At 52.3% G+C, this 27,244-nt stretch overlaps 1 protein-coding gene across 2 annotated transcripts; it reads right to left on the bottom strand.

Annotated features, from left to right (window-relative positions):
- Window positions 1-1,279: 1,279 nt before the first annotated feature.
- LOC108937713 (extended synaptotagmin-2-like) lies at window positions 1,280-26,670 on the bottom strand. Of its 2 annotated transcripts, XM_029253385.1 has the most exons (24): window positions 26,446-26,670; window positions 25,737-26,170; window positions 19,799-19,840; window positions 19,021-19,155; window positions 18,732-18,808; window positions 18,572-18,644; window positions 16,901-16,990; window positions 12,292-12,347; window positions 11,065-11,185; window positions 10,733-10,909; window positions 10,568-10,650; window positions 9,951-9,999; window positions 9,706-9,795; window positions 9,257-9,352; window positions 6,660-6,722; window positions 4,957-5,031; window positions 4,778-4,864; window positions 4,539-4,688; window positions 3,571-3,917; window positions 3,378-3,476; window positions 2,821-2,952; window positions 2,610-2,715; window positions 2,460-2,509; window positions 1,280-2,343 (listed from the first exon to the last, which is right to left on the bottom strand). In XM_029253385.1, exons 2-24 carry the CDS (start codon window positions 26,148-26,150, stop codon window positions 2,298-2,300), a joined length of 2,658 nt encoding a protein of 885 aa, XP_029109218.1. In that variant the 5' UTR covers window positions 26,151-26,170; window positions 26,446-26,670; the 3' UTR covers window positions 1,280-2,297. The 2 variants fall into 2 exon arrangements, with proteins under 2 accessions (XP_029109218.1, XP_029109219.1); XM_029253386.1 differs by lacking the exons at window positions 6,660-6,722; window positions 26,446-26,670 and having other exon boundaries at window positions 25,737-26,364.
- Window positions 26,671-27,244: the final 574 nt, after the last annotated feature.

The raw sequence follows: 27,244 nt of genomic DNA, 5'->3' as shown, positions 1-27,244 counted from the left end.
GACCACTGAGCGGACAGAGGAGGAGGAGCGTAGCAGTCTGGTTGGGGTGCGGTGGATGATCGGGTCTTGTAGATATCTGGGAGCAGCGTCGTTGATGGTTTCGTAGGCCATGATCAGAGTGCTGAATTTGATCCGGGCGGCTACAGGAAGCGAGTGCAGAGAGATGGAGGGGAGATACGTGGGAACCCTCTGGCAGGTCAAACAACTCGTGCAGCAACGTTCTGTATCAGCTGTATCAACTCGTATCGACTAATTTTATTTTCGTTCCGCACCCTTCGAACGGGTTGCCACAGAGCCTCACGACCACTCCTCCGTTTCCACACCTTGGTCTCCCACCACATGGCCAACTGTGCCCACGTGAGCAGGAAACGGCCCTTCGCCAAAACACATGACCCTCCAGAGCCCGACAGCGCAATGAGAGAAGCGGCCACACGATGGCGCCATTGCGCTGCGGCACAAGAGGACCGTTGGCGCACAGATACGAACAGGTGACACCGACAAACTGCCAGAGGCGCCTGTTACCTTCCCGTTATTTTGGTGTTGAATTGTAAATCTCTGGTCTTATGAGTCACTCGGTTTGATATCAATACCGTTTAGCCGCTGTTTTACTTTGAAAACAATTTTTCATATTAATTTACATCTATTTATTCACATGTTGCAAGCTGCCCCATCTGGGACGTCATAGGAAACGAGGACTGAACAAGACACAAAAACAGCTTATTCCCTTCCTGAAGTCTCCTTTTAAACATCTGTATGCATATTATAATGCATATCCACAGTAATATTTTATTGACAGTAAGATGTAGCTGTTGGTATTCGGCTCCCCAACTACAACAAACCGGTAATCTGGACAGGAAATTAACTCACATCCTGCCGCCAAGTTGCATTTCTACATCTCCTACATCGACAAAGAGGTGCCATAAAGTTCCAAATCAGGGAGGGGGGGGAAATGTTATTTTTGAGCATTTAAATGTACGGTGCAGCAAAAGGGTGCCTCTGTCTCCTGTTCCCATGGCAACCTTTCCATACTGTTCCTGTAACTCCCCCCCCCCCCCCCCCGTTTCAGGATCCGACTAGAAAGGTTCAGAGGACATCCACGCGTCCAGCAAGAACGACTCCTCTCGCATCATGTGAAATATTCACCGTTCACGCGTCACGTAAACGGAGGATGCGCTGTTGTACCTTAGAGCATGGTACCCAACCTGCGGCTCCACGAAGAGGTGACGGGACGCCCTGAATGAGGAACGCAGACCAGAGCGCTAGTACAACAATAGCTCTTTATTATTTAAAAGCTCTTAGGAGACATTCTCAAATATGGAAACTTTAAAAGCATTTATATGTTTACATAGTTGAATAGTGTGATTTAAGGCACAAGATAAATAAATTACATGGGGAAGGCGAAAAGGCGCGCGATGGAAGGAAGGAATCGCTGGCTGGACAGCTGACGCACACCGCCGTCTTCCCCCTTTTTGTCTCAGGGAGAAGAACGACATTTATGCACTTTTGACAGTGACAGATTGCTTATGATCGACCATTCGCAAGCGAGAAAGCGCCCGATTCCGCTCACCGAGGAGATTGCAGGGCATCGTCTCGGGCCTGGGCTCATATCAGTGTGGGAACCGTTAACACTTCCACCCAGTGTCCCAGACTATTAACACTAAGCAAGGCTCCGCCCCCAGTAATCTGCATGCAAATCAGGGAGGCATGTGAAGACGCACATACAAAAATCAACAGGATCAAATAAAGTTTGAGTAAAATACAAGAAAGGCCGATGTTACTGCAGAAAATACATTTTTTTTCTTTTCTTTATAGAAAATCAGCAACTGTCAACCCAGTGTGACAGGTCCACTGTTGTGCACAAAAATTTAAAAAAAAAAAAAAAAAAATCATAATTTGGAAATCACCATGTGACCAAGTACTTAAAACATAAAACAAACGTGACGGAAACGTACAGACACAAGCGAGGTTCGGCCCACGTGGGCGAGTAAATGGCGCGTTCGGCTCTTTGGTTGGCTGACGCTCCTTCGCTACTCGGAGAGGTGTCACTGGTTTCCCGGTCACCATCGCGGTGTTCCCATGTTCGCGACCCAAATGCAAAGAAAGTCATTTTGGCCATGCAAATGGAAATAAGTGCACGGGAAGTGACATTTTTACAGTATTAGGAGATCGCGAGCAGTTTGCATAAAAGAAGATCCGTTGGTCGGAAACGTAAAAGAAAACACTCGGCGTGCTGTGTGGAAACGGGGTTACGCTCGTGCGCGCTCGTGTGCGCTCTGCCGCATTCTCCGATGGGCCCTCTAGCTGTCCCGCGCTCTTCTCGCCCCGTCTTCAGTGAGGTCATACCTGCAAGGGGGACACAGCAGTACTCGTACTTTACACACATGAGCAAGAGTAGTGCGCGACTCTGCGAGGAACACGCATCGCAGGCAGGACGACGGCCTTCTCGAGAGGACCCTCACCACTGCGTCCACCCTTTAGAGACGTCTTCGGTCGTTAGGTCCACCAGCACCTGGACAACAGGCTGGGTTTTAGCTTCAACAAAGCTTTGGATGGATGCCAACACGAGAGAAAACCTCCACCGCTAGGGGGGGCGAGAGCGGCGGCCACACCTTTCCCAGAAGCCCTTTGTGCTTGGACAGCAGGCCGCCCCCATTCTTCACGGCCACGTCCAAAGTCCTCCTGTGCAGCTCGGCCAGCGAGACGCTGAATTCGAACCTGCGACAAAGGCGTGGACAAGCGCTTACGGTCAGTGCCCATTGCTTTCTGGAGAATGCTATGACCAGGAGAGAGAGGCCAATAACTGGAGGGAGCGGGACTCACGTCTGGTCATAAACCGGGTTCAGCGTCTTCTTCATGGTATGAGTCTTCCGCCGGCCGGAACGCCTCTTGTCGGGTAGCAAGTAGAGACGCACGTAGGGGTCCGAGCCGCTGTCCGTGAACGCGATGAGATTCCTGGGGGTGGAGTCACGGCGGATGAAAAGGGGCAGAGCGATACAAACAGCGGGCAGCACCAGGAAAGCAGGCTTGGGGTAGGAGTGGGAGGTACCAGGGACGAACACGCAACTCGAGCGGGCGATACCCGAGGAGACTTGAGGGGCCGGGCTGTGCCAGGGGGAGGGGATTAACTTAAGTGGGTGGTGCCAGGGGAGGGAACTCACTGAGTGGGTGGAAATTGACAGTGAGGAGTCTCATTGGCGCACGCGGTGCTAAGGGAGGAGACAGAGTGGGCGGAGCCAAGGGAGGGGACTCATTTAAGGGGGCAGTGCAAGGTAAAGAGGCATGAGTGGGTGGTACCTGAAGACGAGACTCAAGAGAGTAGGCGGTGCCGGGGAGGGGACTGTCAGCACAAGCGGGCGGTCCTGAGGGCAGGGACTCACCTGCAGGAGTGCACCACCACGATGAGTTTGTTCCTCTGGGAGCTGTGTCGCACTGTCAGCTGGATCTCGCCCAGGGGGAAGCTGCTGGGGGCAGAGCCGCTGCAAAGGGACAGGAGAACGTGAGCCAATTTTCGCCACGATGGCATCTCTGTGACGGGGGGCAAATTCCGGCAAAGGAGTCGCCTGTCCTCACTTCTGCAGCTGCCGCAGCCTCTGCTGGAGCTCCTGCGTGGCGAAGGGGTTCGAGATGTCCGAAGCGATGCTGGGCGTGGGTTCCTTAGCGGCCAGCTGTTGCTGGGAGCCCGACACAGCCAGGCTCGAGGTGCTGCGGCCCACGTCAGCCAGCGCCGTGGGACTGCCCGGGGCTTCGACGGGGCCCGGGGTGGAAGGGGCCACAGGAGTGGATGTGGAGGCAGCCGGGGGAGGGTTGGGTTTGGGGGTGCTGGGGGTGTCTCTGCTGGAGTTCACGCTCATGCCGGCCTTCCTCACCTGGACGGAGGACGGCTCCTCTGACGAGCTGAGCTTCTCCAGACACAGCACCTTTGGAAGGAGACCGTTGTAAAGAGCCACTTATATAAATTATCTGTAGCAGGGTGAATGACACCCACATTTACCCTCTGAGCCAATAAATGGCAGTAAAGAGTACTCAAACAGAATAGCAGTGTGTTACTGCTGTAAATCAGCTCACTTCCACTGAGTTTACAGCTTGTGCCTGGTGCTTCCAAGAGTTGGTGAACAATATCATCATTGGGAATATTGCACATATTAATGGGACAAATCGGTTAATCAACGCTAAACAGGAATTTGTGAATAAATTGTGTACATATTTCTATTTTCATTCGTTTTAAATTTTATTTGACGTATTAAATTTTCAAATAAGCTGTCTATTTTTAGCAATTGGTTATATTCAAGGTTTCTTCAGAACCTAAGCAACAAATAAATTGAGGTGAGACAATGTTTTTTTGATTTTTTTCTTATTGGTAAAAATGGATTTAGAGTTGTGAACAAAACAAGTTATGAACAAACTTCCAGTCCAAACTGTGTTCACAAGATGAGAAGCCAGTGTCAGAGCATACAGCACATACGCACATGAATTAAGCACCAGTTAATGAGACTGTATAGCACCCCGTTCCCACCCAACACCAAGAGGTTCTTCCTCACCTTCAGGACCACCTTCATCTTCAGGCAGCTCTCAGGAGCCGAGTTGCTCAGCGGGAAGCGCTGGCTCAGAGTCATGTCCTCGGCCTCCAGCAGGTTGCTCAGCGGGATGGACAGCGTTCCCAGGGAACACGCGTGCTTCTCGTCTTTCACCTGGAGGAAGACGAGGCAGGCTGGACTGCATGTACAATCACATACGCACGCACGCACGCACGCACGCACAGCCAGACACACGTAAATACCTCCACCTCCAGCTCTTGGCACTTGGGGTTGTGGATGAGGAAGGTGAAAGCCTCTTCCCAGACGGGCTCGTTGGTCTTGTGTCGGATCTGGAGCGGGGAGACGGAAGGTCAGCGTCCACAACACACACGCGTCGACTGTTCCAACACACTTCGCGCATCGAGGGCCAGCGCCTGCCCACCTTGCTTTCAAAGCTCCTGTGGCCCACAGTGAACTGGACAAAGGGATTGGGGTCGCTGCTCACCTTCTTGCCGGACTGCGAGGCAGAGAGAGACAAGGTGAAGGAGGAAACCTCCGGCAGTGTGTAACAGTAACCGCACGTCCGCTGTGGACAGTCTCCTTTGGAAATGCAACAGTCACACATTTGTTAGAGAACATTCTGCACCGTGGTCGTGTCATTACCTTTGGGGTCAATAATTTTTCAATCCACTCATCACTGTTTCTCTACCTATCATTTATTCATTCATGTATCTATGCATTTATACATCTGTTAAATCTATCCATCCACCCATCACTATGTCCACTTATGCATCCATGTATCTGTCCATCCAGCTACCCATTTATTCATCTATGAATGTATAAATTTCTCCAACCATCCATCCATCCGCCAATCAGCTTCTCCTTCAATCCATCTATTTATCCATCTATCCATTAATACCAATCCATTCATTCATCAATACAAAACCATCAGTTAATCCTTCTATCCATTCATCCATCTATCTGCCCTTCAGTTGCTAAGTTCACACTGATGTCCCCCATCCTTAGAGAGAACTGATGAACTTAGATGAATGTGAAGATCAGCTGATACAATGACCTCTACATTAAATGTAAATTACTCTCAGTAATACTGGACTCATCTTTTCAGAGAGATTACTGACACCTTACCGCACAGCTCATGACAATAATGTAAATATATTGATGGGATATATAGACCTATATATAGATATCAATATATTTATGACATACGACATTAGGGATGACGCGTGTCGTAGTGCTCCTCTGGATCGTGGGTGGAGCCGTCGAGAACCCCGTTATCCGGCCTCGCGGGTCAGATGAGTGCACTGTGACTCATAACAGCTGTCTGAGAGGTGGCAGACACCACATGGGGGGGACATCACACACACCGAATGTGTTTGGGTGCTGGGAATAAGCTAAATATTGACATCACGCATCTAAATCCAGGTAAAACTGGACCGGGGCGGGGAACTGTCTGGACTCGAATTGCTGGACTCAGACAAGGGGCTCAGAAGGCAGACTCATTCACTCATTCGTGGATTCAGCACTTCATTCGACAAACACCAGGGCTGGTCGGTGTCTGATGAGGTTTTGTTAATAAACCACAGGCGAACAAGCCGGCGAAGCCACCATCCTGAGGTCTGGACAAGAGGCCGTGGCGGCGGTGAGGAAACGTCAGCAGGAGTAACTGTTTTTACCTGCTTCGGGGAAGTGGCGACTCCTGAATAGCAGAAGTGAGATCCGCCAAAAAGAAATACGTGATTTTTCAAAAATTTTTTATTTGTAGGGCAGCAGGTGGCATAGTGGGAAGGGCCAGTGCTTTGCAATCAGAAGGTCCTGGGTTCGAAGCCCACTTGTGCTGTTGTACCCTTGACCAAGATGCTTACCCTGAACTCACACTGTAAAATGACCTTACTGTAAAAACGTGTAAATTAGTGCGAGTAGCTTAGTGCACAAACGCCATGGTGAACGTCACCCTGGAGGTAAACGAATAAATGTTCCTGTTGGAGGAGTTTGGAGTCACTCGCTGAGATACAGCGGGTACTGTGAACAAAACCCCTACAAGGATAGGCAAAGAGGTGTGTGCATGCGCGTGCGTGTCTTAGTAAGGGTAAACCCTGTGTGTGGGTGTGTGTTCCGGTACTTTACCTTGAGCGCCTTATTCATGGAGGCTCTCTTCAGCCCGTGGGAGTTGAACGCTAATGGATTGCGCTTTTGGGCAGGAGAGAGCGGCGACACGCAGGGGTTATTGGGGCATGCGGCCATGAGCGCGGTTAGGTCACGGCGCAACACCGAGCATTCCCCACAGCCAGGCAGACAAACACACAAAGACACGGTTAGAACTGACCACCACCAACAGGTACAACATGAAAAGTTCACATTACAAAATTAGCATAAAATTACAAATGATGACCAGTCCACCAATGAGAAAGCAGCACGATTGGAGTGTTTCTGGAGGTGAGAATGAAGAAGAGCCGCCCGGGGGGGGGATCAGAGAGGGTTTGGAGCTTCCAGGACTCAATTTACTGCCTTTTTGACATCTACCATGGTAAAAGCAGCCACATGGCAGCAGCATGTCTGTTGTGACAGGAAGATCAGCACAGACAAAGGTGACCATTTCCTTTTGAGTTACGAGTGCAACTGCTGAGAGGGCGAGCGGAGCTCAGGTGGCCAAGTAGACATTACCCATCATGCAACAGGGGCCACGCAGAACCCAGTTACATGGGGAATGAGATGCGGCTTGGGGCCCAGGAGATGTACGTGATTGGCTGAGAGCAGCACGGGGCCGGAGAAGGCAGCCAATGAGAGGGAGGAATGGGAATGATGCGGTCTAGAGAAGGCTCCTACAAGGCCTTAACTATCTCAACTTTTTAACTTCCACATTTTTCATTCATTAACAGGTTTTACACACAGATTCCACTTACTGCAGAACCACTCAGACGTCATTAGACACCACGCCCGAGAGCGTCACCAGTGGGTCAGTGAGTTTAGCAGTTCAACCGTGCAGACAAGGCATTTTTGCATGCGTCTCTGTGGGTTCGGTTGCCATGGCAACACCCGATCACACCGTAGCTAACGCTAGAAGACAAAATTGCAGGGGGGGACTCACAAAGAACGTTCTATAGAGTGAGGTAGTGTTCTCACAAAAGACAAGGCCCGATGCTCTCCTCTCCTTTAAGTACCCGCTCCCAAAGCTCCCCTCGAAGACGCTCTTGAAAGGAAGGAAACGGAGAGAAGAGAGCAGAGAATCATGGGACTGGAAGGCTGAAGAGTGCCAGGCACCACAGGCGGGCAGTATACTCACTCACTCTCTCACACACACACACATGCACGCACGCACGCACGCACACACACTCAGTCCTAGGTCAGGTGTCAAAGCCAGGTGTCAGAGGAGGAGTCAGGAGCTCAGTGGAGGTCAGAGGTCATAGTGGTGGACTGGTGTGCAAGGGATATGGATGGGATCACTGACACAAAGTGATGAGGCACAGAGGACCCAGCAGATCTAACGATGGGTTAGGGTTAGAGTGTTTAGTGTTAGCCGCACGCCACAGTCCCTCTCCTGAAGACGGCGACGTGTCCAATCTCCTTCTCCAGCGGACCCGGGTACCCATGGCGAATTACCTTCCCGTACCTTTACAGACACGTCCCGCTGCTTTGTAACGACGAGCGTTAGTTAAACGCGAGGTGCAGGTTTGCGCGTCACTAGCGTGTCCGTGGCCAGAACGTGCTCCGGTGTCACGCCGAGGGGGATCGCCAGCGCGAGCGAACGTGTACCGGTGACAAGCACATCGGTCTGGGTTTCCTCTCGCATGAAGCAGCGAGCGAGTCTCGCCCATCCTGTTGCGCAAGATGGAATTCCAACCCAGAGCGAAGCTTTCCAAAGTCATCAAATGCTTATTAAACGCCTCTGAAGCGAAGGGTTGCACACAAAAACGTGTCCGCCGGCTCCTCACCTTACAAACGCAACTGGGACAAGAAGTCTGTTCGTAACTTGTTTTGGCTGTAACTCCAAAGTCCATTTCACCACCAAGTCACAATCAACAAACGGTTAGTATTTCAGACGTTCCTGCGCTTATTCACCGGCACGGCTACGTACAAATGTCAGATATAACTATAAATACATTGAAACACTTGGTAAAATGTTTTGTTTCTACATTAACACTTAAAACGAATGTACGAAATACATTCTCTAGCCGAGTGCTGATCGACGGCGGCAGATTGCATAAACCATACCGTTCATAAACCCGTGTAACATCCTTCATCTTGCTGTTGATCGCCAACGCTCGGGAACACCCGACTGTAAACCGACTGCGCTGTAAACACCGTGGGAGCGAGTCGAATTAAGGCGGTCCTCCAACGATTCTGGCCGAGCGCTCTTTACCGCCATCTGTCGGCTCGCACGGTAAATACGGGTTAATCCGACCTTGCCGCAAAACTTTCCGAAAATACTTAAATGAAGAAAACGCAAATAAAAACAAACACGTCTGTATCCATCTCTGAAAATTGTTCATCTGACCGCTCGTAGAACGAGGAACCCGTCTAATGAGTTAAACTGAGTCGGTCTGATGCAGCTTTGCGAACAGCAACGCAGGTCCAACGGGATTATTTCACACATGGGAAGCCGCAACCATTACCGATGCGGACTTCTCGGGCCTTACGCCGAGATGAAATGCACCGCCTCATGAGGCCGGGCACTTGCAGGCGCCGGAGGAAGGGGCGGGTCCCGAGGGCGGCCCGGTACTCACGGGCAGGTTGCGGGCCGAGTCCAGGTACACGAGCAGCAGCGCCGAGGACAGGCCGTCGTTGGCGTGGCCTCTGTCCGCCTTGATGCTCGCCAGCGCCTGCAGGTGGGGGTGGACAGCAGGTCACGTCCCAGAGCACATTCTGCAGGCGGGTTCTTTTTTTCCCGCTTGTCATGTCGAGGGTGGCCGTCAGAGGCCCGACTGCCACCTGACACGCGACAGGAAGCTGCCAACGAGCGCCTTCTCAAATAGCAGCAACCGCAGGACCCACGGCGGCCATGTGACACTTTCCACCGGTACAAACTACTGCCACGTGCCTGTTTCGCAACGTGACGCAACGCGAGCCACGGCGCGACGCATCACGAAGCACCCGGGTGCCGAGTCCTCGTTCCGGAGCCGCGATGTCCGCGCGCCCGTACCCACCCCTCCGGGTGAAGGGAGGCGGAGCTCACCTGATCGAGCTTCTCGGGCGTTGACAGGAGGGAGAGCCACTCCAGCTTGAGGTGGAGCTTCCCACTGGAGACCTCATCGAGAACAAACCACTGCAACGGGAGCGAGGAGTCACAGGTCAGTGCTGCGCACCCTGAGGCATGCGACCAGCAGGGGGCACTGGGGAGCGCGCTGCTACCGCACACTAATAACCAAGCGGAAACGTTTGCAAAAGCCCTCATTTTTCCGAGGAGGGAAACGGTCTCACCTCATCGACCAGCTGCTCCTTGTAGAGCTCAGCCATGTCAATCATCAGGCTGCGGCCAATCGCACGAGCGGACAGAAAGAGGAAGGAGTCATGATTCGCTCACTTTAAAACGCTATAGATCTTTATATATAAGGCAGCACGGTGGCACAGCGAGTAGCGCTGCTGTCTCACAGTGCCTGGGTGGTGCGAGAGGATGTGGGTTCAATCCCCGCTCAGTCTGTGTGGAGTTTGCATGTTCTCCCCGTGTCTGTGTGGGTTTCCTCCGGGTGCTCTGGTTTCCTCCCACAGTCCAAAGATATGCTGTTCAGGTTCACCCACAGTGTGTGTGTGTGTGTGTGTGTGTGTGTGTGTGTGTGTGTGTTCCACTGATGTATGGATGAGTGACCCATTGTAAGTAGTGTATCTAGCAGTGTAAGTCACCTTGGTGAATAAGGTATGTGGGCTGTTAACACTACATAGACTTCATTGGAAGTCGCTTTAGAAAAACATTTAGTAAATGTAAATATCTGGTTTATAAAGGCAGACAGGTGCACAGGAGAGTACACAGGGCTGGGGGCATTTTTAATCGTCAATGCACACTGAACACATGTGACACCTGACCGGCTCCGCCCATTTACCTTCCCAGGAAGTCGTCTTTATCAGGGTCCTCGTCAAAGAGCTCGATCTCCAGGTGCTGTCCCGAGTGCTCGTACACCAAGGCCTGAGGGGAACGCTCACGTCAGCCAAGGCAGAAGGCAACAGTCCCCCCCATTCTCAAGCCACAGCCCCCCATCAACCCCCACCTCGTAGACCTCGTTCCACTTGGGGTGCACCGTCTCTTTGATGGTCTTGCTCTGGAAGAGCTGGTTGCCAATCTGGATGACGCCGTAGGGGTCCGACTTCCCCTTGATGAGCCCCCGCAGAAACTTGTCCTTCCCGACGAGGTCCTGCGCTTCCAAGAAGTGGATCCTCAGAACACCCTGGGGGTGGTGAGGGGTCACAGTCAGGTTTTGCGTGAGGTTAAAGGGGTCGCGGATCCGTCGCTTTCACGGTCAAAGACAATCAAGGACGCGTGTGCGGGTGTGGCCAGCAGGTGGAGTGACGACGAAGGGCCGGCTGTGGGTGGGAAGCCCACCTTGGGCATAGGGAAGCGCAGCTTCTCCAACTGGCTCTCGCCCACCAAGGGCACCGTGATGCGGTTGGGAAGGACCAGGTTGTTGCAGATGATGTCCTGGATGAGGTTGTCACACAGACCGCTGAAGAAGAAGGTAAAACCATGAAAATGAATGATATGGTGGCAGCACACGGCTGTGTTTGTGCATGAGTGTGGAAGGTGCCTATGGCAGCATACTGAGGCTTCAAGTGAGGGGGGTGTGTCCAACGGAACCTGAGGTCTAGACCGTCCTCAACATTCTGGGACACGCAAACGCACCCTCCCCTCGAACCCCTGTTGCCCCCCCTCTCAGCTGGCAGAGCTTGTCTGCTGAGAAACCACCAGCATTGCACACACCCCGCCCCTTCCCCAGAAGGGTCAGGGGTCACAGGAGGCCAGCAGTCACCACCAAACAGTCAGCTGTCCAGGACAGTTCCACACAGTGACGCTTATTTTTAACCCCCCCATCTGCTCCCCACCAACTGACAGCTTCGGCAGGGTTTGAAGAGAGGGGGAGGGGAAAAAAAAGGGGTGAAAAAAAAAAAAAAAAAAAAAAAAAGTCTATCAGCTGTGGAAATAAACAGAAATTTAAGAAATCTAAGACAAAATCCATATAACAATATAAAAAACATAAGGACCAGGACTATGTATGATTATGGACAATAATGCATTTATGCGGAGAAGACCAGAGCTCTCAAGGTGCCACCAGCAGGGGGCAGGAGAGAGCTTTGGGGGGGGGGGGGGGGGGGGGGTGGAAGAAACCAGGGAACAGCAAAGACTTCAAGCACACGCCCCTTAGGCCAGTGACCCTTAAACCTTGACCCCCCCCCACCCCCCCTCCCACGCCACCCCAGGGTAAGTGCTACAGATGAGCAGAGAAGGCAACAGCACTGCACCGCACCCCTGGCTGTAAAAAGGAAGTGGTTTGTGCATAAAGGAAGGTACCACCCTGGTGAAAAGCACCCCTTCTCACATCTGATCTCAGATGTTTAACAAAATTCACAGAAAGATACACCTTCTCCACCCAAATTTGCATACGAGGGCACGGCCACGTCGACTGAAAAATCGACGCGTCGAAAAAGGGGACTACGGCGCGTTCGGTGGCTGGACGCCGGAGGCTTGAACTACACCGCATCCTGGGATCTGCGTGCACGCACAGCGGGGGGTGGGGCGGCGTCGTAAAGGTATAACAGCTCCTCTGCTACTCACTTCAATCCAGGAATATCAAGCATGTTGGTCAGCCCGGTCCAGTTGATGTCCAACAGCTAAACACAGACAAAAATCAACAAACGATAAGGATCATAATTCAACATATGCATTGAGGGTGAAATATGAGAACTGATGCGTTTCCCAGGTAAACAAATACCCGTTTGGGATGCTGCGAACAGAGCGAGTTTTCGTGCGAGAGGACAGCGTCCATCAACCAAGAAACAGCTTCATACAAGCATTTATTATTAATAACCGTTATTCATCAAACACAATGGGTTTACTTTTATACGCTTAGGTCGTTTTTACCGTAACAGTTCAGGGTAAATATCTTGATCAAGGGTATCGCGGCAGGAAGCAGGATCGGAAGCCGTGAGCTTTGAATGCAGCGGCTCTAATGACCGCGCCACCTGCTGTCCACGTGTGGAGCAGCAGGTCAAATCGGTCAACAGGGAAAAACGCACCCAAGGCGGCACAAGGTGGCGTGTGTGTGGTGTGCGCGAGCGCTGCTCTCGCAGGAAGTAGCATCGCCGATCACGCTTCCTCATCACAAGAAGCTGCGTAGCAATGCTCTGCGCAACCCGTCTTCAGATGGACATCACTTCCGGCAGCTCCTCCCATCACTTTCATTTAAAAAAAAAAAAAAAACCCTCAAACTAGGACAGTTCAAACACGACTGTTTCTGCAGAATAGGAAAAGAACCACCACAACCCAATGGATGAAGCAGAGGAATGTGTTACAGTTTGCCTGCCTGTCTGTGTGCGCGCGCATGTCTGTTGCTGCACTCATGGACCACGGGATTTGAGTTTGTGTCACATGACAGATCCATGACTGCGCACCGAAGTATTGGGACACAAGGTTTCTGCCAAAAACATGGAGGCAAAGCATGTGGCATGGCGCCCAGCGCATTCACCTCGAATTGGGAAGGTTCTTGGTTCAAATTACTGCTGTAATACCCTCGATCAAGGTACTTACCCTTTACTGAAACAATAAAAATTACCCTGCTGTATAAACGGCAATACTAGTGTAAGTCACCTCGGAAATAAGAGTTGGATAAACAAATATAGTAAAGAGTAAGGTAGAGCAGGTATAGTCCTCTTATCGCCAGTAGGTTATGGGGTCGAGTCCCAGGATGCATTTGACTCCAGTCTCCTTGAGAAAAGAACATAATCCTTACTGTGCCGCTTCAGGTTCTCATTCCTGGTGGTGGAAATGTAGAAAAATAAGAACACAAACAATCTGTAGGCCGGTTCAGCCGTTTCACACCGTGCCTGGCAGCGGCGCAGCGCGAAGGGACGCCAACACGCTCAGCGAGAATTCAGGGCATCGGGCACCGTGGGCGTTTCCATGAGGCGGCCGCAGCGGCGACCGCAATCTCTTAAGCAGCACGAATGAAAGCGACGGGCAGCGAAGGACACCCGAGTTCCGACCCTTCGGTCGACGACAAAGAGGGGGCCGAGCGAAGAGCCCCGGGAACACGGACCTCGAGTAGGACTGCGGGAAGGGTGTCGGTGCCCCTCGCCTGCCTGGAGGTAACATCACCCTGCTAACCAGCTTCACAGCGACACACAGCCCCACAGCACAGTAACTCACGCTGTCCTGATATGAGTCAGTGTGGAGAACACGAGTTCTGCAAACGAAACGACTGGAAGACTCATCAGAATTTAAACTCGCAACCTTTAAACTGCAGTTCTGTATTCCCTCCTCTAATAAATCCAGATGACGGACAAGGGGAGCGGTACCGCGGTCCAAACACGGCTCGGACCGCAACGGAGAGCTGGGGCCTACGAGGCTTCTCAGGTGCGGACTTGAGCTCAGTCAGCTGTTCGAGACCTGCCCGTTATTCGCGGCAATGTCCAAAACAGTCACCACCAGGAGATCGAGACCACAGTTCGGTTCGTGTGACCATATATGGACAGAAAAGTGTGCTGGGAAGGGGGTGTAATTTGGCGGTTACCACGGTACCCAAACAAACAAGCTCCAGCAGAGGCTGCGTGAGAAACCCCGTGCATGGGTCACGCCGGGGATGGAACCCGTTGCCGGGGGTTACCTTTGAGAGCGGTCGTTAATCTCCAAGGACCAGAGCAGCACTTGGGAGATAAGGGATGAGCCTGCGGGATGAGAGGGGGGTCCTCTGTGATCAGGACCCCCCCCCCCCCAGTCAAAAAGGGGTTCATCCATAGCAGCTCACACACTTTGTAATTTCCTAACTCTGGATATTTCCTAACGCGGCATGGCTGCACACCCCTCATAGACCCAACAGCAGAGCCCTCGCAGCGCTTGGCCTGGCAACACAAGCTCTGGCTCCTTAACAACTGCTCCCCCTACTGTTCGCGGCCGTCCACCCTCGGCGTGCCGAGGCCACGCTCCACCCCGGCAGCAGGTCAAAAAGGACCGTCCGCTCTGCCGCGCCGATGAGACGGTCGCGGCCCTGCCTCCCGGACGGCCATTAACACCGCGTTTTATGTCAACAATCGCGTCAAAGGACCGTCGGAGGGAAACAGTGAAATAAAGGCGGAGCTCTCATCTGTCCTGGTCTCCCTGGCTCCGCCCACAGACGCATATTAAAATGTGGACGGCGCCGCGTTTAGATGGAGGCTCTAACCCCGGCATGAGCTCGACCCTCACGGAACAGCTTCACCTATGTATGACCGGGGCTTTGGGAGGGAGGCAGAGATGGTTTGCACCCCCCCATGTACAACACAGAGTGTGGGCGTTTGTTTTCTGAGCGCGCGCCGTTCTGTCTGCTAACAGACGCAGGACACCACCTGCCTTGTAGGAGGACAGAGTATTTTTGCATACGTACGGTGTGATTTTTTTACACACACAAGCTACAGAAAAAATAAATCTATTCCTGTGGTCCTGTGCAAGATGCTGGAAAAAGATTCCCGTGACTTAGTGAGCTGTAGACCGGAGAGCAGGGAAGGAGATGGACATGTGGTCACGTTGACCGGAGGAAACGTGCTGGACGCAACATCCGCAATCACTGGCGCTCCGCTGCCTGCCCTCACCTCTCTGGACCAGTCAGAGTCATAAAAATGAACATCGTTTCCGAGCCTTTCCTCTGCAACCCGCTCAGAGGCGGTCACATTAAGGAGGCCCGCCCCCTGGGGCTCCGGATTGGACCGACACAGCTGTCGATCGCACAGATTCGTGCAGGTTGGCCCCATTCCCTCCCGTTCCGGGATTTTCCATAAGCAGATGCTGGGCCGGGCCCTTTCCCACCAATTACAGTATCGGTTGGTCCCAACGAGGGCCTCTTATCAGGTCAAAATTGGCGCATGTTGACAAACAGGAAGGTTGGACCAGCGGCCAAACGGTCGTTCCTTGCTGGGGAGGAGGGGGGGTTGGCAAACCAATAAGCAAACCAGAACCAGTGCCTTTGATCGCATCCCGTTTGGGGAATAGTCCCGCTTCAGTGATACCGATCAGGACGGTTCTTTGTTCCTTGAACCAGAACAAACAGCACCGCAATGGTCCATGGCAGTTCTCCAAGGCCAGTAGAAGGAAGAGGTTTACATTTACGGGTACAGACACGGGTCGGATAACAACGGGGATACGTTCCGAAAAATGTCGTTAGGCGATTCCGTCGTCGCGTAAACATCATAGAGCGTACTTAGAGTATACAAACCGAGATGTTATAGCCTCGATGCAAGAGACGCGGTAAACACAAGGTTTACGACGCTGCTGCCGGCGTAACACAGCATAGTGTTTTACAGTAAACTTTTTTATAATTAGAAAGTATGCGCTAAAATAACAATAAAAAGTACAGTATAGTAAATCGGTATAGTAAATACATAAACTAGTAACATAGGTGTTTATTATCATTATCAACCATTATGTACTTTACATAATTGTACGTGCAATACTTTTATACAACTGGTAGAGCAGTAGGTTTACAGCAGCAGCACCACGAACACGCGAATAACACGTCGTGCTACGACGTCGCTAGTCGATAAGTTTCCGTTCCATTATAATCTTATAGGACCGCGGTCGTATATGCGGTCGGTCGTTAAGCGGCACGTGATTGTAGTCATTTAGCGGACGCTTTTCTCCAAAGCGACGTACATCTCATAGAAAACGTGTTCATTACATTAGGATAAAAAGACGTAGTTGCAGATGTGCGATTAAGTAAAGTTATTTCCACCATATGAACCAATGTTCATCACACGATTAGTTGCATAAAACTTTCGGAATATCCACGGTTCCTAATCACCATCCTAGCGATCATTTTTTGTGATGTGTATATACACACACACGTAGATATATAAACATTTACGTTACGTTACAGGAGTAGCGGCGTAAAGGTTTATCTGGGCATGATCTTAACGTTCTAGCGCACCAACATTTACACCTTACGTAAACTTTAGAGATTGTGGGTGAAGTGAGTCTGGAAGAGGTGAGTTTTCAGACTCTTTTCAAATTTGGGTAGAGTTTCAGCAGTTCTGAGTGACGGGGGGAGATCGTTCCACCACAACGGAGCCAGAACGGAGGTTCTGTAGAGAACCCTCAGAGCTCTTCTAGAGAAGAGAGATCATCGCGTACTGGTGTCCTACAGGCAAGAGAGACCAGCAGACGCCAACTGGCTGCGGGAACAAAGAGCACAACGTACCGGTTTCTTCAAGAAGAAGAGGGCCAGGGCTCCCACCAGCGGCATGTCCCCCAGCAGAGGCTCCATGATGACCCGAAGAACCCCATGGAGCTGCAAAACACACACACGCGTGCACACAGAGTGAGACCCAAGTGACCTGAGCAAATCTCTCCACCCTTTTGTTTTACTACAATGCTTTAATCAACAACAGAACCGGGTCACGGCACCAAAGACACGGAACGAGCGTAGAAGACAGAGGTTTCGGCCGTGGTGACCTCCAGACTGCTACGAGAAGAACGGTTCCGCTGAACGCAAAAGTGCGACAGTCTCGAGGGAAAGTGCGACGCCCTGAAGCGCGCTTGAGTCCAACCCCAAGCGTGGACCATTTTCAGGCAGCTGAACAGGGCAGTAAATTCCCGTGAAGGACAAGCGTGGACCGACGGGGTGACGGTTATGCATCTTGACGTTAGCTGTGGGCCAAGGGGTCAACAAGCCCTGCTTTCACCACACGGGCTGGAGGGGTGGGGGGGGGTTGGAACTAAAGCCGGGGGTGAACCATGTCCAAGGACTTTTACGAGGGCAGGGAAAAGAGAGCGCTTCGGAAAGCCTCTTCGGCAGATGACTTTAAAAGGACCTCTGCGGAGCAGAGCAGCTCTCAACGGGGACAACGCATCTTCCCGACACGTCACGCTGATGTCTTCACGAGCTGGACCTCGTTTTCTTCTCCGCTCTCCGGCCAAAAACAGATCTCTGAAAGACCCAAAAAGGCGCCAACAGGCCGAAGAAAATGAAGACCAGGATCGTTCCATCGATGACAACGTCAATAACTGTGCATAGATGCGAAATGTGGACAGCGAAGGAGCAGGACAGGCAAAACTTTGACTCCAACTGTGGTGCTGGGGGACATTTTTAGGGACTATAAATGGTCAGGAAAACAAATAGATTAACTACATCACACTGGAACTCTCAGTGGAGGCAGAGATGATGGGACTGTGGTCGTCGTACTTTGGACACGTCACGAGAAGATTGGATTGTCTCAAGAAGGTGCTGATAACGAGAGAAGCTGAAGGAAAAAAAGAGAAGGAGGACAAGCAGCAACCGAACGGGCAGAGTAAATCACAATGACAACAGACTTCCGAGACTAAGGAGAGCGGCGGACGGCAGAACCTTCTGGAAGAACGCAGCGTACGCGGTCAACAAGAGTAGAGACTCAACATCAGTTAATGGCAACAAAAGAGTCCAACATCAAACATTCTTCTGAAACATCTTCCATATTTGGAAATATTTGGAAAATATCCCTCTAAAACGTGTCCCTGGAAGCTCCCAGACCGAGAAGCTCCTCTCGGCTCCTTCGTTTCGCTTTCATGTCCAAATACCAAATGTTCCTTCCAACACGGCAGACGCCGCTACAGAGAACGACGGCGCTGCTCTGATCCGTGCCATTAGTCTAATTAGCCAAAAACAAGGGCGCGAGTATCCGGCCCAAAATGTTTTTGTGGGAAGTCGAGTAAATGGGATCCATTCGATCTCCGTCCAAAGCGTACTTGAAACAGAGTTTCGCGATGCCCAGAGCACGCGTGCGTACTTTTAACCGCGGCGGCCTTGCAGGGGTACGAAGGGACCTCGACGGCACTCCTCTCCCAGGCGTGATCTTCCCATTGGTCGGAGAGGATGCGGTCAAGTGGCGCTCACCTGAATGCTCTTGATGCCCGCTCTGCAGTAGTAGCGCTTGATGTCGACGTCGATCTCCGTATTCCCCACAAAGCTGGAGGGACAGAGGGAGAAGAAGAGGCGGTGAGAGATGAAGTCGCCGGCGAGACCGCAGCAGGAGGCCTCGGTGGGGAAGCGTCACCTTATCTGCAGGTCCATGATGATCTGCCGCTTGTCCACGTTCTCGCCGTACACCTTCACCCCGTTGACTCGGATAGGCTGCGGGGACGGACACGGTGAGGGAAGGCCGAACCGCCCGTCCCGCAAGGGCTCCTTGCTCGTCTGCTTTGCGCGATCATCATTAATGTTCACATTCACCGCCGCGGACACGAACGTCAGCTGCTGAACCCCTGCACCAGCACCCGGCGAGTGCCACGGCGCTGGGGTTCTCCGCTGCTTCTCCACCCCGCCGCCCCACCCACCGCACTCACCTTGTCCCCCAGGTCAATCTTGGTGAAGCAGAAGGTGCTGAGGTGGGGGCTGGCCCCCTTCACCGCTGGCTCGATGGTCTCGCGGAAGAGCTTCTCCACAAACTGGCAGATGTACGGCCACATCTGCTTGACCGTCTGCAGAGGTACAGGAGAGGGGTGGGCGTCACTCCGGAGTCCTGGGTCCGAGGACTCACTCGGACCAGCTGCAGAACCCCCGCACCAGCACTTTTCATGTGAAAGAGCGTTATTTTGAAGACCGTTTCATTATTCGACAGAACTACATTAAACACACGTGGACAGCACAGGGCACGGTGATTAAGGGCATGGGCTTGAACCTGACGTTTGCTAGTTCAAGACCCACTCTGCACTGCTGCTCTGGTAACTTCGTAAAGGAACAAGCCATGAATGACTGCAGTAAAAAAGTAGCTGTAGAAAAGGGTCAAATACCGCAAATGACTTTGAATAAAAGTGTCAGCCAATAATAATAATAATAATAATTCCTAAACCTGAGGTTTGCAGCCCTTTTAGGGACTGATGACTGTGAGCTCAAACCGTAGACACCTTGTGTCCTTTCTATGTGCTACATCTCAAAATGAGGACCAGCCAGGGATGGGGGGGGGTTGTGAGCTCCAGATAGGAGCCTATTTATATCACACAAGTTTGGCGAAAGTCACCGAAATGTGGAACAGGGCAATGGGGGGAGGGGACAGGAGCTCAGACACAACTGGCAGAAAGGTGCAAACCAGGGAAGAGGCGAAGACTCTGCAGCGGGACTCACCTTATTGAGCCACTCCACTCTCTCCACATCTGGAAAATGGACCTGAAAGCAGGGAGGGAAACAAGGCTGAGGTTCAGCTCAACAGCTGCTTGCGTGACGTCCTCGGTGGGAAACCGACGGAGGGCACAGATGGGTTTGCGCACGTTATCATCCGTGACTCAATGGTGCGAACAATGGCGTCCCGTCCATTACACACGCACAGGAGGCGCTTCAGCCTCTCAGCGCAACGGGGGACAGAGCGTTGGACGTACGAGCGCTCCTCCGGCCCTACGAGTGCGAGGGATGGACGCTAGGGCCAGATCCACCGCAGGTTCACGCTGCGGCGATGGAGACTAGAGAGCAGCACACACCCGGTGCCCGAGGGGAGATGGGCTGCCATGATGTAAAAAACATCGTAACAACACTGAAGGTTTTCATCCCATGGAGACAGCCTCTAGCAAACGGTCGTGGAGTGGGCGGGGCACCTGTCAATCGCACAATGGGTGGGAACAATGAACTGGTGACATATCAATCACATGGTGGGTGTGTACAACGGACAGGACAAGTGTCAACTAGGCGGTGTGCGGGGGTAGTCAATTGGGGGGGGGCTCAAAGGACAGATGACGTGTCAGTCAGATGGGGGGGGGGGGGGTCACTGCGTCCATCGGAGGCTGGAGGAGTTCTTCACACACAGCACCTTACGGAGCCCGAGGGGGGGAAACGGTGCTGAGCTCACAGGTTTCCCTGCCAACGTCAGGAAACGTTATTTCCCCTTCAACAGGAGTGCAGAACAAACACTGGGTACGAGAGGGGCGCAATTAGAAAAAGAAAAAAAAAAAAAAAGAAAAAAAAAGCACCACACACAACATTTCCCGGTGCCCAACACACAATAAACTGGAGGCTTCACTGGTGCCTTCATTGGAGCCTTTTGGGGTAAAGTACCCTGCTCCTGGACATAACAGTGCAGTCTTTACTGAAGGTGTAGCAAATAACCTGCTTCGTGATCAATGCAGACTGAATGGGGAAAAAAAAAAAACTCCCCAATTACATCAAACCTTCCTCCACACACACACACACACACACACACACACACAGAGCACCTTCAGTTTCACACCAAGCACATTTCCCTCACTGTATGTCAGTGAGCATTTACCACACAGTATGATGATTAAATAGATGTTGGCGCACATTGCGCAGGCAGTTGTCCCACTCATCGCCCCCCCCCACACCCCTACGAGCCTCTTAAAGCTTCTTCCCCTTTACCGGCTCTACTGAAACACCATAATCACACCGGGAGTTTCCGACAGACTGACCGCAAACACACGCTCACATATGAATGCGTCTCAGCAAATCGGAGCTGAAGGCGCTCGGCATCGGGGGCAGTCGGCATCCCGACCGAGGGTCCGGGCGTCTGGAGGAAAGTCAAACCCTTCCTCTCCTATCACTTGAATAAATGGCCGTTTGGGCTCCTCAAATTCCCGAGCTCCGCCTTTAAAGCTCATCGCTCTTACTGATCAGTTACACAGGTGGTGTCCTCTTTGCGGAGCGCGAGGGCGTGTACCCTCCAAAGTGTGTGTCCACCCAGGCGTGAGGGCTGGGCCTCCTCCCATTCCGCCCCCGCTCACCCACAGCACAAGGAAGCGATTATCTATGCTGAAGGGGCAGAGAGTGGCAGAGCGGTCGCCTTGCCATCAGGAGAACTTGGGTTCGACTCCCACCATCTGCCGTGGCATCCTTGAACAAGATACTTAGCTTGAATCGATGCAGTAAAATCACCCCGCTGCATAAATGCGTAAATGAGTGTTAAGCAGCTTCGTGCAGCAAGCCAATGATGCGAACCAGATCAACGAAGATGTAAATTTAAAGCTCCCTGTTCGCACGCACTCTTCCGCGGCTCTTCGGTACGTTTTCCTTTCTTCCATTTTAGGAGCGGCTCCGTTCGCCGCACCGCCGTTCCGCACGGGACTCCCGCCAGCCCGTGACTCACCGGCAAGTTATTTCCTGATCATGGCTCCTCGATTCGGGGGAAAAAAAAAAACATACAATATTGGTGAAAATGTCAAGCGTCTCAATTCGTGCACAAAGTGCAGCGTCATAAACGTCTGGTCTTTAACGTGTTGCCAACTGCCGGGGCGTCATCAGCACCTCCCGCTGACGGCAGGTCTGAGCCACGAGTGGCGGCTGATCCTCGGGCTGCACCCCTGGCCGCGGACCTCCCGGTGACGCTACGGCATCCCCAGTCAGCGACAGCCAGCAGAGCAGAACGAGACGACAAAACGCCGTCCGCGGATGAAGGGCGTTAATTATTTATTTTCCTTTCCGAAGCACCGACGGCAACATGAACATCTCACTTTTTCCCCTTAACCGTTGTGCTGCCTCCTGCCCTACAGTGAGATTTTCAGGCGGGAACATAGCTCACCTCCGGTCCACTTTCACAATCGCGCAGCGTGGCGGTGAGGCGAGAGCGAAGCGACACGTGACCCTGAGCGACACCGCTCTGCCCGGCAGGAACACGCAGGCGCCCCTACTGTACTGGACCGGGCGCTTCGGTGGGGCGGTTAGGTAACGAGAAGCGAACGCAGCCGAGAGGCAAACGAGCACGGAGATGAATGGCCTGCGAGAAGCGTATCGCCCCCTACGCGCCTGATAACGTTCCATCGGTACACGAAGCGCGTAAAGTTTGTGGTTAGCGCTTCCGCGACAAACAGCTCACGTTACCGCACTGCACGTTCCTCCTGCGGGGACGGCACGGCCGCACCCGCCGACCAGCGCCGCGCCGGGGTTCTGCTCGTGGCTCGGCGTCGCCAGGCCGGCAGGACGACTAGCTACCCGTATTAAGTTCAGCGTGTTCATTCGTTCAGTTATTCACTTTATGGTCTACAGGAAGGGTCTGCACCTCGATACCTATGGGAACGGACCACTCCCTACACCCCAGAAGGAGTGCCGTGCTCTTCCACCTCTGACCGCTTGGCTGTCCCACTCACAACAGTTTGCAGGGAGCGGTTTTGGCCATGATGTGGTGGAATGAGCTCCCCCTGTCCCTCAGAGCTGCTGAATCCCTCAGAGTGCTCAAGAAGGGTCTCAAACCCATCTCCTCTTATCTCCTGACAGCTACATGCATGAGTCCAACAGCATCTGTTACGATGATCTATGTATTTGCTGTCTGAATGTCACTTCTATAGGCAGCAACTTGAGGGATGTGAACCAACAACAAGAAGCTGTGTGTCGATAATCCTGTGTCCGTGTCTAAAGCTCTTCGTGTGTCGCTGACACACTTTTGCTTACGCCAAGTTGTGCTTCTGAAGCTGTGATTGTTTGTTTCACCAGCAACGGACACACCCAAGTTTGATAAACAGACTTCTTCCTCAAAGACAACTACCCCCCACCCCACGCACACACACAACAGATTTCATCTTGTTATTTACATACAAAGGAGCATTTTTTCAAAATTATACTCAGCTGGTCCACAGAGGATGTGGATACCAGTTAGATACCACTGGGATACCAGTTATTCCTTATAGATGTATTAACCAGGCACAGCTCAACTTCTGGGACATGCCATTTATTTAACGTGCTCCATTAAAAAGCTCCTCTCGTGCCCAGAGCTGGAGCAGGAACCCATGCAGGTTGTGAGCAGTGTATATTAAACTAATGATTTCAAGAAGGGAACAGACTGAGTCTGCAGGAAAACCAACACATGTGGCAACCCTGGGGACCTGAGCAGGAGATCCTTTGCATAAATGGAGAGACACATCACTCGATTGCTTTTCAGCTGACGGTGACGAAAGATGCCCGACAGCTCGTCCTTAACGTCACCGTCCCCGCCGCCTGGACTCTGGGTGCCGCCCACGTCCATGCAAAACACTCAGCGAGGCAAACTCATCCATCCTTTATCAATAACCGCTTGTCCAGTGAAGGGTCATGATGGCCCAGAGTCTATCCTGGAAGCCTAGGGTGTGAGGTTGGGTGCGAGGTTGGGTGCACCCTGGATGGGAGGCACAGTCTGCTGCAGGGCATTTGCACACACTCACCAATTCGCTCCTACACGTAAAGTGCAACTTAGAGTCACCGACTCGCCCACGACACACGTCCCAGCAGCACACCGTAGAGGGACTAGAGGCACAGGGAGCGGTCCGCCTGCAGCGCCGACCTTGGTTCTCCTCCTTGTCCTTTGTGAAGGAGAAGCAAGGAGGGAACAAAGAAACACACAGCGGGCGGCACACGGTGCATCCACACCCAGCGATACGCAGATTTAATCTCACGCACAATCTCACCGAGCGCGGGAGCTCCACAAAAACAAACAGCCGAGAGAGCCGACACCTGAAGCCAGAATAGAGCGGTTAGTCACGCAGGCCCACGCGGGATAAGACACGATCAGCGCGGAAGAACACTTCGGCACTGAACTAAGGAGCGACAATCGAGAAGAAGGTGCAGCCAAGTCACTTTCCGAAAAAGGGCTGGACGGACGCGGGGCCAAAAACGAAAATTTTTAAGACTGTAGTTTCCGTCGCTACTGCACCTTCTGGAGTTTCCGCAGCGTCTTATTGTTGTTAAATCTGTTTCTCACCGCTCGTGTTTATCTTTTCCTTTATTACACATTAAATCTGAAAGTGGTGCGCTGTGTACAACCTTTGTGCGTGCGTGTGCGTGCGTGCACGTTCTCAGCGTTCAATGCAGGCAAAGTGGCCGCACCACACAGGCCAAACGTCCTTCTTACTCCAGTTACGGAACACTGTTGTGGATTTTGGGCTTAAAATAACAGCGCCGGTCTGACTGGCATGTCCCCTGAGGGCTAATTTAAAACACGGGCCCTGCGGTGCAAGGGCGTGGTCAAGAACAGCTACAGCCCACAAGGCTTTCCCAAGACAGCTGCTCAGCCACAGGCTATGACGTGCCCCAAGGAGGCATGGAGCGGGTTCCCGACGTGCTCGCCGGAAACGGCACCAACGTAGGTATCGACGACAGAATGACAGCGACTGCTGGACTTCTGATTCTGTTTTTCAGCCTCAATCTGGTTTTGTCTGAAACAGACAGACCCAAGTCGACTAGTGCGAGACGTGTAATTACGAGAGGGAGAAGGCCACACGATGCATGCGGGTGGTGTGGATGCTATTAAAGCTGGTGTCCACTCCCTCCTCCTCAAACAGACTCATCCTGTACAAGTTTCCGTCTGCCTGCAACGTTTCAACGCCAGAGTGCATGAGCGGCGAGTCGCATACATCTCACATTATCAATCAAAACCATTTGTTTCCAGAGGAAAGGGACGTGCGGTACGGCTTGGAAGTTCCAAACGTAATGAGCTACTTCTGACTCTTCTAACCACCTCTGGCACAACGGAAACCACACCGAAATAAAGGAAGAATAACAATGAGAGAGACGTTCTCGAGAAGGTCCTAACGGCACAGCAGATTTACCCCACGTATAGAAAGTGCTTCAAAAATGGGACAGAACTCACTTTACATGTGCATTTTTAAATTAACAGTAAGTAATAACAATAAGGCCTAATTCTCCTGCCTCCATGACCTCAAGCCACTTCAGTGGTAACAGCAGTTATGCGCAACACCTCATGTTGTATCGTAACTGGATTTGCGTCCGGAAAATAATGTACGAATAAACAGCGTATATATTGCGTGCTGGAACTTTGCTCCTCTCTGAGAGGAAACACAAGGAAATTATTTGAATTTCATCTGGACTTTGCCCTGTTGTAGAGGCTGGAAGGTCTGACGGTGGAAATCAGAGCGAAGATGACTTTGGTGGGACAGGACAGGACAACCTCCACCGTCCTGCCCTAGTCACATCTCTTCGGGAGGACGAACGAGCTCATGCTGGAGAATAAACTCTCTACACTGATCTTAGCCAAAAGGCCGAGAAGCGATGTCCAAACTCTCTGTGCGGATGGGATGATGATTGAGTGCGATGTTGTTGTTCATGATGATGATGAAGAACATGCCAACCTTACCCATGGGGGCAGCTCGTATGGCTGAAGAGCTCCCTGGCCGCTCGCCTCCTCCTCCTGGTCCAGGAAGTCGAAGGCTCTGCTCCATCTACTCCTCTTCGTTCCTTTATTCCTCCTCCACCAGAAGAAGACGGCGAGTCCGATGAGCACCCAGCTGAAGCTGAACGCGAAGTAGCCCAGCAGGTAAATTGGGAAGATGACGGCGAACGTGCGCGCGAACTGGAGCCACATGCGGGTGAGGTCGGAGACGGAGGAGCGCGGTTCTGCGCCCGGGGCCGGGGCCGGGGCGCGGTCCCCCCCGCCGTCCACTCTACTGTCCACTCTACTGTCCACCCTACCGTCCGCCCTCCTGCTGTCCTCTGCTCCTCTGTCCCCTCCGCCGTCCCGCACGGCGCTCCTCGCCTTTCCGCTCATCATCTCTGTGCTCTTCCCGCAAACTAAAGTTTCCGAAGAGACGCAAGGAAGGAGAAACAAAGTAACAAATGATGAACGGAGAAACAAAGTATCGAAGAAGAAAAGTATCAAACTTCAAAGTGCCGCCGGCCGCGCGGGGATCACGGAGGAAACGATTCCATTCGGGTCAGAGCAGCGGGCGAAACACACGCGCAATGAAGAAAACACACAAATATAACCCAACCCACCCAACCCAACCCAACCCAACCCAACTAACACGCAGCCACTGGCCGCACTCTCCCCGCACCGTTATACACACACTGTCGATGTCGATGACGTGGACTTCAAACACTACACCCGTGATCTCCCCCCCCCGCGAGGCCCTGCACCGCCGGGACCTCCGCGCGGGTCTGTCCTCCGACCGTGGGTGAGCTCGCCGTGGGTCTGGCCCCTTCCGGGCTGCTGTGTCACGAACGCCTCCTCCCTCTCAGCACATCCTGGAGGAAACCTGCGCTCCCCCCCCCGCACGCACACATACTCGCTCGCTCACTCACTCACTCACGCGCCACAAGCTCACGGCTCAACCGGCGGTCCAACCCCCCGATCCCCCATAACAGGAAACTGTCACTGAGCACAGGTCAGAGTAGGCAGATGGAAAGGGAGGGTTTGAGCACCCCCTGCTGGCCGCATCAGGATGAGCAACCGCAACAACAACACAACAATAATAATAATAATAATAATAATAATAATAATAATAATAATAATAACTACGACAAAATGTAATTTTATTAGCCTGTTATTCATATTAGGATCTGGGCTCTCAGGGTCGAGAATGAAAGTGAAACATCAGGGCAGAAAAAATACATACCGACGTTAAAGGCGCTAGAGCGCCGCTTTGTGGCCAACAGCTGCTATTGAGTTTCGCGCATGCGCTTTTCGTGCACGTGTCGGACTACTCGTTAACGGGACCGTGTTACAATAGTCTGTGTGTTAATTCTTATTCTATGCGTTTACTCCAGTGTTTGCCGTAAGATAAATACTAATGGGTAAAAACGGATGAACTTCCCTAGTTTTCAGCAGTGCTGTAGAAACATATCGAATGTGAGTGGAATTGAACC

Source organism: Scleropages formosus, chromosome 7 (genome assembly GCF_900964775.1).
Source record: "Scleropages formosus chromosome 7, fSclFor1.1, whole genome shotgun sequence".
Taxonomy (NCBI): Eukaryota; Metazoa; Chordata; class Actinopteri; order Osteoglossiformes; family Osteoglossidae; genus Scleropages; species Scleropages formosus.
The sequence above is the reverse complement of the archived record's forward strand: the minus strand, read 5'-3'. Positions and strand labels throughout refer to the sequence as shown.